This window comes from Dendrobates tinctorius, unplaced genomic scaffold (assembly GCF_039654945.1).
Source record: "Dendrobates tinctorius isolate UK_male_01 unplaced genomic scaffold, ASM3965494v1 ptg000129l, whole genome shotgun sequence".
In the NCBI taxonomy this organism is placed as follows: Eukaryota; Metazoa; Chordata; class Amphibia; order Anura; family Dendrobatidae; genus Dendrobates; species Dendrobates tinctorius.
In genome coordinates this window covers 50,770,055-50,782,351 of record NW_027361797.1, presented here as the reverse complement: position 1 = coordinate 50,782,351, position 12,297 = coordinate 50,770,055, and the positions used below count along the sequence as shown (strand labels likewise).

The window sequence follows — 12,297 nt, the reverse complement described above, 5'->3', positions numbered from 1 at the left end:
AAAATTTAGATGCTACAATCGTACTAATTCCCAAACCCAATACTAATCCTGATCAAATTCTTAATTATCGTCCCATTTCATTAATAAATACTGACCTCAAAATTTATTCTAAAGTTTTAGCTAATCGTCTTAATATTATACTGCCTAAATTAATTTCAACGGACCAAATTGGCTTTATCAAACATCGGCAATCGATTGAAGGGACCAGACGGCTGATAAATATTATAAAGTTAATCAATTCCCAAAAACTTCCTTCTGCTCTAATTTCATTAGATGCAGAAAAAGCGTTTGATCGCTTGAATTGGACCTTTCTCCAATGCTCCCTACTAAAATTTGGATTTAATTTAGATTTTATCACCAAAATTGTGGCCTTATATTCTGACCCTCAAGCAAAAATTTACATTAATAATCACTTTTCCTCCCTATTTCCAATTTCTAATGGTACCCGGCAGGGTTGTCCTCTCTCCCCATTGCTTTTTGCCCTTGCAATAGAACCGCTAGCCCAATTAATCAGAGATCATTCCTCCATAGAGGGTGTTCAAACAGATCGTCAGGAGTTTAAGATCAGTCTATAAGCTGATGATGTCCTCCTGTCATCATAAGTTACGTGGAGGTATGGGACTGCCTAACATCTCAGCTTATTATTACTCTACTCTTATTAAGTAAAGTCTATGTTGGTGGTCAGCTGGCCATATACCTTCATGGGCGGACTTGGAATTTTATTTTAATAAAAATTCCCCTCCTTGTTCTCTTATTTTGAATCTATTGACATCTAAGCATTTATCTCAGTCTAATCATCCAATTTTTATGGCTGCTATTGTGGCTTGGAGGAAGTTTTTTAAATTTAAGAGTGGTTTTTCTAGGATTCAACTCCTGTTGGGGCTTCCTCTCTCTTTTCTGGCCTCTGTTTATTCATTCGATTTGCATTCTACTTGGGTTGACTGGGGTATTTCTAAATTAAATGACATCTTTGATGGTCATAAATTTGTATCTTTTTCTCATCTTAAAAATAGGTTTGGGGTTCCCTCCTCTGCTTTTCTACACTTTACTATGTAGAAAGAATTTTTGACTCCACTGGTGACTCGCTGCCCTCCGCTATCGGAGACAGCGATCAATATTTTATGCAACTCAGGCCATAATATTTTTTGGTCCACTCGTTATATCTACCAGTGGTTCAACAACGATTCTGCATTTATAAAATCCCCATATATGAAAAAATGGGAATCGGTTTTGAATTTTTCTGTTACCCCAGATGTTTGGGAACTGACCATGTCTCTAACCTATTCTGCTAACATGTCTATGGCTCGCCATGAGTCCTACTTTAAAATCATATCAAGATGGTACTATTCGCCATCTCGTCTAGCTTTTCTCAACCATTCCACCTCCCCTCTCTGTTGGAGGGATTGCGGGCATCATGGTAGCCTTTCCCATTTATTTTGGTTTTGTCCACATCTTCGGCATTTTTGGGACGACATCTCCTCTCTTATTTCTCATATTTTAAATCAATCAGATTTTTCACTGACTCCTCAGTTCGCCCTGCTCTCGTTGGATGCAAGTCGTTTGAATCCTTCTGTTAGGAAATTGGTCATTCATTTACTTTTGGTTTCTAAAAATGAAATTGCGTTTTATTGGAAATCCACTCGAGTGCCCTCTTCACTCGATATTATTGCAAAGCTGACTTTACATAAGTAATATGAGCAAAAATTGGCGTTGCTGAATGGCTGTCTTCCTTCCTTTATAAAGAAATGGTCTCGCTGACTGGAAATGTTTCCATGAGTTCTTATTATTATTTATAGTCTGGTTGTGTTTTTTTATTTCTTCTTTCATGTGTCATGAATGCCTCATGATATTGCATTTATGTATGCTCTGTTATAAAATGTTAATAAAATTGTGTGGAAAAGAAAAAGGCCTGGGGGTGACTGCCCAGCATACAAATGCACTATGCAGTACCCTTGTGTGAACAATCCCCTATGCGGGCCTTTATTGTGCATTTGTATACTGGGCAGACACCCCCTCCAGAAATGGGTAGGTGGAGAGTGGCTGTTGATCTGTTATTTTGCACCTGTGTTGCTAACATCTTGCATTATGGCTGGCTGCACCCTGTAGTGCATTTGTTCCAAGATCTGGGTAGGTAATTGTTGCTGCCTTTTTGTCTGCATTTCTGTATTGATTAGACACACTCACATTTTAACACCACCACCACCAAAGGCTCATCTGGTGACAACAGTGGCTAATGCATAGCATTCTCCTTGATGTCTCCAACATTGTTGGTGGCCATCATTTCCGCTCAGCATGAATCAACTATTATCAGTGAACAGAACTAAAGCCCACTGGTCCCTCATCCAGCGCAGATGCTCTATGGCTTATGCAATACGATAACACCTGGGTTTAGTGGTGTGGTTGGGTACCCTTGCAGGTCATCAAGCACGCGGACAACGCTGATGTAAACAGCTTTCAATAGTCTGACATGTCTCTTGGGTGCCTCTCACCTCCTTTAAATGTGCCTGGAGTTTTGTGGCATTTATCATCCAGTTCCAAAAGGCATTGTTCACAAAGAAGCGGTCATCAGAGTTGGATGTGGTCAAAGGACATCCACTTTTCTGCATTTCTGTGACTATTCCAGTCTCTCTGTGTCTCTTTTTCAACCTTTTGAAGACACTCAACTCCGTGGCCACTTCCGTCTGAGAACATCCTCCATAAAGCCTCGCAATGATGAGGTACTGTTGATCAATTGCTATGTGTCGTCTTGTTCACATGATGTCAAAATGTGAACAGCATGATGAGGGGGACTTTTTAAATATCAATTCTGATTGAACCCCAAAACTTGTTGGGTGATTCATGAATCAAACACCTGTTGTGAATTTTGCCATTAAGCTCCCTGTGAGAGAACAGCACATTGTTCAAAAAGTACTGAGGCATTGAACAGTTGGACAAGTGCATTAAAAAGTTTAGAGTTGGTCACATTAAGTTCTTCTGAAAAGGTTAGCAACTTAGAGTTTATTTTATGATCATCCTGAAATTTCACCAGAAAGCCAAATATCCCTAAATTTTTGTGAGTAGTGCATAATAGATCTTTAGAAGACCACAATCAGTATTATCTGGACCCCGTAGGGCAAAGCAGTCAGTTCCCCTAAACTCCTTATTATATATATCTGATGAATGTCTGAGAAGGACTGTTCTGCTACAGTACAGTATACCGTTAAATTTGAGAGAGGGGAAACACAATTCTAATCGGATATTGCACATGAATTGTAAAGAACCTGTCACCATCCAGTTTTGGATCTGTGGCAGATCTGGGCTCTCATATTAATACTTTTTCCCTTTCAGGCCATCGGGGGTTAATATTAGTTTTTGCCGCTGGTGTGACTGCATGTTTAGTTGGTCTTCTGGTGAGTTTTTCCCACCGGTGGCCGCTGGTGTTACTGCATTGTGATTAATTATCTATTCAGGTGGAAAATCACTCCCACCTCCCTACATAAGCTCACCAGGTGCACCAACTAACTGTTGGTGATATTGTTTCTCTTTGGAGACCAACCAAGCTGGAGTTCAGGAGCTGACAGAGTTCTGTGGATCTTCAGTTGTCTGCTGTTTTCTAGTGGCTAACTCTGCCGTCCTGAAGCATTGCGGCAGAGCAAGCTAAGTCTTGTCTTTCAGTTTATTTAACCCCGAGGTGTCTGTATTTCCCATTCCCTGGTTTTTGGTGCAGTTTACTTTAGTCCCTTTCTCACCTCCTGGGGAGGAGGTTGGGTGTTTAGCTCAGGGCTAAACAGGAGATAGGGACAGGTCGGAGACTTGGGCCTCACTACCATTAAGTGTACCCCCAAGTTAAGGAGAGTCAGGACCCCCCCTTAGTCTTAGGGGCAGTTCAGGGGCCCTGGTTCCCCATGCCCTATTTTCCCCTTACTGCCCCGTGACGGAACCATTTAGGGAAAATGTTTTTACATCACCATCTATTATACAGGGCACTTTTATTTTATAAATTAAGCAACTGGATAGGGTGAGAACCAAGAGATGAGTTTGGGTCCATTTGTCTGAGCTCATGATTGCACTGCAATTAGTCCTAAAAGTGAACCTGAAAATACTCATCTGAGAATTCACTAAAAAGGTTAGATATAAGATCTGAAGGTTTTCTTACCATCACTTTGGGTGTACCGAAAAGTTTGACATTTTCATCTAACATTTTGATTAATTTTTGAAACGTTGGGTCATCATACTCAAACCTTTTCCCAAAGATAATAGAGCAGATTACATTGGAAACCGCACTGTTTATCAGCATGTGAGTATCGAATAGTTTGCCTACAATAATAAAAAAAAAGATTTATAAACAACAGAATAAATAATTCTGTGAATTGTGAATTATGAATAAAAAGAACTAAAAAATATAAAAAAAATTACCCAATCTAAAAGGTTATTTGTAACCCCAGGTTAAATCTACCTTCAGCAGATCACTGAATTAACCAAGTCATAATTGGAGCAAACCCACAGCCTGAATAACAATTGAAATCCTAATGATATGTTTAGATGTTGCAGATGTTTCCCATGTGCAGCAAAATGTGATGCAAATGTAGAGCAAAAACTTCAGACTTTGTGACATACCCTCTACAATATGTAAAAGCGGATTTGGAAAAAAACCCCTAAATAACATTGTAGTTTAAGTGTGTTGCAAATTGACGATGTGGATTCTGTAGACCGGGTTGTAGAAAGCGACAGACAAGAAGTTAGAGTATATGAAAGCTATGAGATAAATGTGAATGTGAATGATGTATCTTACCATTATGAGATCTAAAACTTTCTATAAGGTAAATTAATTCATCTTGAATTCTGGCTTCCTGGCTTTTCTTCCCCATTCCAAAGTCTCGAAGTGTTGCTAGCATAAACCTCCTCATAGATTTCCATTGCTCTCCATTGGAAAATACTACACCTAAAATATATTTAAACATGAAAAACTTTGGCAAGAGTTAATTATTCATACTGATTGAATAGAAAATAACCTTTGCATACATACAAACAGGAGAGCACCATCAACAAGTTGATGGGATAAACCTGAGGCATGTCAAATAGATGAGTGGAGAAAAAAAAGAAAAAAACAGGCCAAAAGTCAGGGAAATAGAAAAAAAATAGTCACCTTACTGGTCTGCTTATTCCCCAGGCCAGCTAACGCCCAGCACGCATCATGGTGAGTTGCCACTGAACTTATGAGAACAAAGAGAAAAAACCCAGCGCGAATCGAAGCAGCTAAAATAGAACAATTTTTATTGGACTACTACAAAAAAGAATGAAAAATTCCTTTAAAATTCTTAATACAGCAGCTACCTATGCACACCAGAGGAGAAGATCAATGCGTTTCAACTTTAGAAAGTCTTAATCATGATTAAGACTTTCTAAAGTTGAAATGCATTGACCTTCTCTGGTGTGCATAGGTATCAGCTGTATTAAAAATGTTAAAGGAATTTTTCATTCTTTTTTGTAGTTGTCCAATAAAAATTGTTCTATTTTAGCTGCTTCTCTTCGAGCTGGGTTTTTTCTCTTTATTCTCATAAGTTCAGTGGCAACTCACCATGATCCGTGCTGGGAGTTAGCTGGCTGGCCTGTTCTCAAAAGTCAGGGACCACCATGTAAATAACTATATTTATTGAAGTACTCAAAAAGCAAAAAAAAATAAAAAAAAAACATTTAAAATCTGTCTTGAAATAAACACCCATGGCAAGGAGTTAGCCCAGCAGACAAATATGCATAAAAAAATATGTATAACATGCACGTCTTAAACTATACTGTTAATGTTGTAAACATCTGTCTCTGTGTAAGAATTAATGCTTTGGCACCAGTATAAAGCCCCACATTCTATGAATCTGGATGGACTTATAAATGTCATTAAAAAAATTGCAGTATATTGCAAAGTGGAAGCTGAGCCAAAGGCTCAAGAAACCACAAAGTTGGTTTGCTGTAAGCAAACAATAGAAAGCATTAACTTACCTGTCACCATCTCTGGTGTTCCTGGGTATTTTTGTATATACTGTGAGTTTTTGGATTTGTTTGCATTAGGATAAGTGGTCTAAAATGATCACGGCTATATTAGATTGTTGTCACTAAATTAAGACAGGTTGAGGAATTTGCAATCATCACTAGGTTTGTTGGTTTTTGCACTACGGTTTGTGCCAGTGAGTAATATTTTCCAAGAGATTGTATATAGCTATGAAGGGGTGGAGGTCACCCAGGTCACATATTTGTTTGTCAAAACCTCTGAAGGAAGATTTATGTATTTGGCTGTAATTTTTGGCTGCAGTTCAATAGTCATTCACTGCTTCTGGAGCAGTTTGTGTATGCTGACTCCCTTGGATTATTTAGGAATGCTTCTGGGGTATAAATTATATATTAATTTTTGTTTTTGTGATTTTTTATTGGTGCTTGAGCAGTGGAATAAATGTTTGTGGATAGTGGTTTAACTAGCAAGATAACCCTTTGGAATTATTTCCGGTGGTAGTAGCTTTGCTGTTATGGGGACAGTTTTTCATAAACAAGGCCAGTTGAGCTGATGGCTTAGTGGTTAAGCTCCTGGCTTATGGAATAGAAAACTTGATTTCAAGCCCCAGTAAAAGTAATCTATAGAATTGTTATCTACTCTGATAACGTGGGTGTTGTCTTTTCTATTTAATTGTTTGACCTCTAAGTCAAGGTGGTACTTAAACTTTTGCGACATTTAGGGCCCCGTCACACATAGCGACTCACCAGCGATCCCGACAACGATAGCAACGTGTCAGGATCGCTGGTGAGTCGCTACATGATCGCTGGTGAGCTGCCAAACAGACAGCTTCACCAGAGATCAGCACCAGCGACACCGAGCACGTGGCGTCGCTGTGTACTTTAGTTACCAGCGTGCTGATGCAGGGAGCTGGTAACTAAGGTACACATCGGGTTTCTAAGGGATGTGTGTCACTTAGAAACCCGATGTGTACCTTTGTTACCAGCTCCCTGCATCAGCACGCTGGTAACTAAGGTACACATCGGGTTTCTAAGTGACACACTTCCCTTAGATACCCGATGTGTATGTTAGTTACCAGCTGATCGCTGGTCTCCCGCCTGTCACACGCAGCGATGCGTGCTGGCCAGCGGGAGACCAGCGATCAAAGAAATGTCCAGGGCTTTCCAAGAGCGATCAGCGATACTGGCAGGGGGGCCAGTCGCTGATCGCTGTCACACACAGTGATCTCGCTGGTGAGATCGCTGTTGTGTCACAAAACTTGTGACTCAGCAGCGATCTCGCTAGCGAGATCTCTATGTGTGACGGGGCTCTTAGTCTTAGTTTGTTTACGTTTTAACATCTTGATTAAGTGGAGCATGTTCATGTTAAGTGTAATCAGATTGCTGATTTTTTTCCTGCCGGCAGATGGACAGATTCCGTTCGTTGGTTCCTGCAGCCAACGGGAAAGGGCTAAAATTTCGGGCTCACCTATGGAATTTGGTCTGGGTCTAGCTGAAGGTTTTTTGGAAGTAGTCTGTGGCTGCAAGGACTTGGAAGTCTTATTTGACTGCTTTGATGTATTGGTGTAGTTTCTGTTGTGGCAATAAGGTCTGCGTGAGTGATTATGATGTTGAGATTGCCATAGAATTTGGTAGATGATGTATTTAGGCAAGAGTTGTCATATAGCCATATAGTTAAGGTTTTAATGGGCATTTCATTTTTTCAGAAATGGCATAATTGTGTTAATTTCAATTGTTTATTCCAGGTCAAGCCGATGATAAAAGGGTCCCGGAGGGGTAAATGTGTTGTGGACAACCGTCGCCCCATATTTTTTTCTTTGGTTCAACGGTTAGTGCAGGCATGTAAGTCAGTATGTTTGTCTCCTTATGAGATTCAAATTTTTGGTACTCTGTATATCATTGCCTTTTTCGGAGCATTTACGATTGGTGTGTTGGTTTCTCATAGTAAATGACTACTGTCCAATTTTTTTTTGTTCCATGATGTGCAAGTGGAGGATTCTGTGGTACTGTTTTGGGTTAGATGTTCTAAGTCTGATCAGTTAGGCAAAGGTGCTGTGGTCCGTTTGCTCTGTGTGGTTGATTCTATGTGTTGTCTGGTTTGTTGTATTAAGCAGTATCTGGTTATCAGACCGGTTTCTTGTGGTTCATTCTTTCTTCATTCGTACAGTTCACCCCTGACTATATATCAATTCAATAAGATTTTGAGGGATTGTTTGTTAATGTTAGGTTTGGATCAGTTTAAATCACTTTGCATTCCTTCAGGATGGGGCTACGATGGAGGCATCCAATTTTGTCTTGAGTGAAAACATAATTAAGGGCATTGGGCGATGATGGGGTTCTAATTGCTATCTTTCTTATGTACGACCTAACTTGTCTTTTTAATTGTTTGTTTTTCAGGTTCCAAGAGATTGGTGGTCTGGATTATTGGCCATTCATTAAGGGTACCGTTACACCTAGCGATGCACCAGCGATCCCGACCAGCGATATGACGCGGTCAGGATCGCTGGTGCATCGCTAGGTGGTCGCTAGTGAGCTGCCACACAGGCAGATCTCACTAGCGACATCGCTGGGGACGGGGATCGCTACTTACCTGTCAGACGCGGCGATCCTGCATCCTCCCGCCCGGCTCCACGCGTCGCTCGTCGGCGCCACAGGAAGCGCCGCAGGAAGTGACCGACGAGGAATGATCCAGCAGCTTCTCGCGCGATCAGCGATAACCAGTGGGGGAGCCGGTCGGAGGTAAGTATCACATGCAGCGATATCGCTAGTAATATCGCTGCAACGTCACAAAATCGGTGACTTTACAGCGATATTGCTAGCGATATCGCAGTGTGTAACGGGGGCTTTATTTTTGGGCCCATGGACAAGCAGCGGGTTGGTGTTAGGGTGTTTATCTTGATCTGTATTCAGATTTATATAAATTGTATTTGTGCAGGGTAAGAGGTTTATGATGGTTTTGTTTAGGGGAAGTGCTCCAGGTCAGATGCTAGGTGGTGAGGCTCCAAGTGTTTTGATTCTACATTTGGGTGGCAATGATGTTGCCAGAGTACCTTTGCTGGGATCCATGTAGAGGTCTTTTTTGATTTTTATCAGTTTATTTCCCCGTTGCATTTTGTGCTTTACGGAGATAGTACCTCACCTCATTTGGTCCAGCAAGGAGTTGCGTTTTATGGATAAAATTTGCAAACGGATTAAGCGAAGTATGGCAAAGTTCTTGCTTTCGCTTGGAGTAGTCTCATACAGCCATAGGGAGTTTGATGGTTTTGTGGTAGGCTTGTTTAGGAACGATGGTGTGCATCTCTCAGAAATTGGATGGATATATTTAATACAGGTCTGGCCAGTTTGAGCTCCCAGATTCAGGCTGACTTCTTCCACAGTGATTCATCCACTGGCTTCACCATCTCATCAGATCCCAGTCTCAAGCTGACGTCTTTCCACTGGCTCTCCCACTGGTTGCTGCTGTAGGCACCTGGGTTGCCCTCCCAGGGCTGTGGGGTACTCGGTACCGGGCCGGTGTCAGCGGGATGTGTCACAGCAGCGGTGACCCAGTCCGTGGCCCTGGGCGCCCAAGCAATGGGGGAATGTACTGGTGGAATGTAGTTAGATGAATAGTTCGTGACGACACCTGTGGTGCTCGGCAAGGGAGGTGTTAAGCCGACGCTGCATGCAGATCCGCTGGGACTGATGGTAGGGCGCAGCAGAGATGTAAAAGCTCCCCACAGGTGAAGCTGTAGTCCCAGGGCAGTGTAGATGTGGTTAGCACGGGGATGTAGCAGTGCCGGAAGGGTAGGAAGCAGATAAGACACGGCGGGGTGCAATTTCTGTACCTTTACTTGGTAAATGCAGTCCAGGGTCCTGATTACAGATGGTAACAGAGCAGGCTAGCCTGGAAGCAGCTCAGGATTCTCTCTCAGCAGAAGGGCTGTGCAGACTCCTTCCTAGCGCTTGTTTGAATGAAGTACTCCTAGTACTGAGTTACACTGAAGTTCCTCTCAATTCTCTTCTACTCTCACTCCTCGTATGGCAGACAGCTGTAGCCGCTATTCCTCTTCTGGCTCACTGCGTGCTGTTGTGTCTCCGAGTCTTAGATGGGGTAGGGCATTTACAGCCTCCTACTCCTCTGGTATCTGCTGTAGGACCATCAGTGTCCATACAGCCGTGGAGACCAGGCTCCAGATCATGCGCTTTCACTGTGAGGGAGCTCTCTTTCCACAGCTCAACCTCCAGCTTCTCTCTACACGTCTGCACACTTCACCCTCTGCAGACTAACTACCCACTCCTTCCTCTCGACCCTCAGGGAGCACTCCTCCCCTTAATTTCGGTTCAGAGTTCCTCCTGCTGGCCTCGAGTGGAACTGTGTTGCATGCTTAGGTAAACTGCGAGAGAGAGACCCTTCACTGCCTCCAAGCCTGGCATTACCCTCCCCTGGAGGAAGGCAAAGCCAGTGTGGCGACCTTACTCCTGGGGGCGCCACACACCACAATCTTCTTTTCTACTAAGGATGGCTGAGGGACTCTGCTTCACACCTTGTGTGAGTCAGCTAGGCTTGTCAGGACATCTGCCTTCAGACTAGTACCAGAGGCTCAACCCCCCTCCACTGAACTCACTCAGATCAGGAAATGTCTCTCATCTAATTCCCGGTTAAACACTCCCCTTAGTTAACTCTCTAGTTTCCCCCTAGTTAACCTCTAGTGTCCTCCTAATGTGCTCCCATATGGATGTGCTCAGTGCCCCCATCTTGTGTCCATTTACACTAACTACACTGCCTCTACAAATTATATCTATATAATACCATATGGCAGTAAACACATGTACACAGCTTACATATAATGCACAGATAAGTACATATAAACATGTCAATCATAAAAGGCAAACAGTGTTAACAATATTTACAGGGCTAGGGGCCCGACCTCCTTACACACGTGCTCTTTCTGAGCATCATCTACAAGACGTACTGCTTTGTGACTGCCAAAGAAAGGGATTCGGATAGGCCCACCAGTAACAGATGTTGTCAATGGTCTTTGGATAGAATGAGACTGTGTTTGTTCAGTTCAGCATTCATTCACATTAACACCTAACCCACGTACATGTCAAGCACCAAGCCTATTCCCCCTTCCACTAGAACCTCACTTTTTCCAACTCATATTGTAAGTAGCCTTCCCCTCTTGTAACCTGCTATTTCACAACCTTAAGCCCACAGCTGTCAGTCACCTGTCACTAAATGAACAATCACTATTTATTTTCTTCGATATTGTGCCTGAATAACACTGTTATGCCTAATGATTTTAAGTGGAAATATAACCTTCTGATTTGAATCTTAAATACAGTTTTGGCACAAACGATTTGTAGTAGCTAATTGCATCTAGTGATTGCAACACTATTTTATGCGGAACAATTTTTAAGCGGAAGTTTGGCCTTCTGATTTGCCATTGAGCACACGATTTTAGCACAAATGATTAGGAGTTGCAAATTCGCCCTCCAAGCTGCAAAATTATATTAGGAGGAACGATTTTTAAGTGGAAATCTGGTCTTCTGATTTGCCACTGAAACACAGTGTTAGCACAAAGTTAGTTGTAGTAGTTTGGAGTAGCTAATGGGTCTTCCGGAGACTGCCACACAGTTTTTGCACAATCAACTTTGAGGGTATGTGCACACATAGTTTTTAGGTGCTGCGGATTTCTCCCCGTGGATTTTGTAAAATCTGCAGGTAAATTTCAGGTCAAAAGACCTGTGGTTTACCTGCGGATTAGGCTGCGGTTTTGCCCTGCGGTTTATCACCTCTACAATGGAGGAGATGGTAAACCGCAGTGGAATCCGCAGAAAAGAAGTGACATGTCATTTCTTTCTGCGGATTTGAAACCGCAGCAAAACCGCGTGGAAAATTCCGCAGCATGAGCACAGCGGTTTCCATTTTACATAGAGTAGATTCTGCTGCGGACCCGCAGGGCCAGGAACGCTGTGGATCCGCAGCAAAATCCGCAACGTGTGCACATAGCCTGATGCTGGAAGATCAATTTCACACAGGATAAGTTCACTTTCAGCAGCAGCACTAGTGCGGAAGCAACCTCTCTGCACAGTGACACTGAACAAATGGCGCCAGCAAAACAAGATATCCGCTTTTTATATGGCCAGGGACATGTGACCACAGCAACCAATCACAGAAGACCCTGTTTCATGACGTTGAGGAGGATTTTTGCACCCTGATTGGTTTCCAGAATCATCACACATAAAGTTAAGGGATGAAAAAAGAATAAAAAGCACGTGCCGCTGCTTTAACCTCTCCACATGCTCCTCTAACCTAGACATACCCCCTTCCCT

The 12,297-nt window shown here is 42.4% G+C and overlaps 1 protein-coding gene across 2 annotated transcripts in view; it reads right to left on the bottom strand.

Moving 5' to 3' along the window:
• LOC141047815 (cytochrome P450 2K1-like) overlaps nucleotides 1-12,297 on the bottom strand; it is an 81,759-nt gene that overhangs the window by 25,879 nt on the left and 43,583 nt on the right. For both annotated transcript variants that reach the window (XM_073543136.1, XM_073543135.1), the window contains exons 3-4: nucleotides 4,772-4,921; nucleotides 4,136-4,296 (exon numbers count right to left, since the gene is read on the bottom strand). In XM_073543136.1, coding sequence (XP_073399237.1) covers nucleotides 4,136-4,296; nucleotides 4,772-4,921 — 311 coding nt within the window. The remainder of the gene's footprint in view (nucleotides 1-4,135; nucleotides 4,297-4,771; nucleotides 4,922-12,297) is intronic.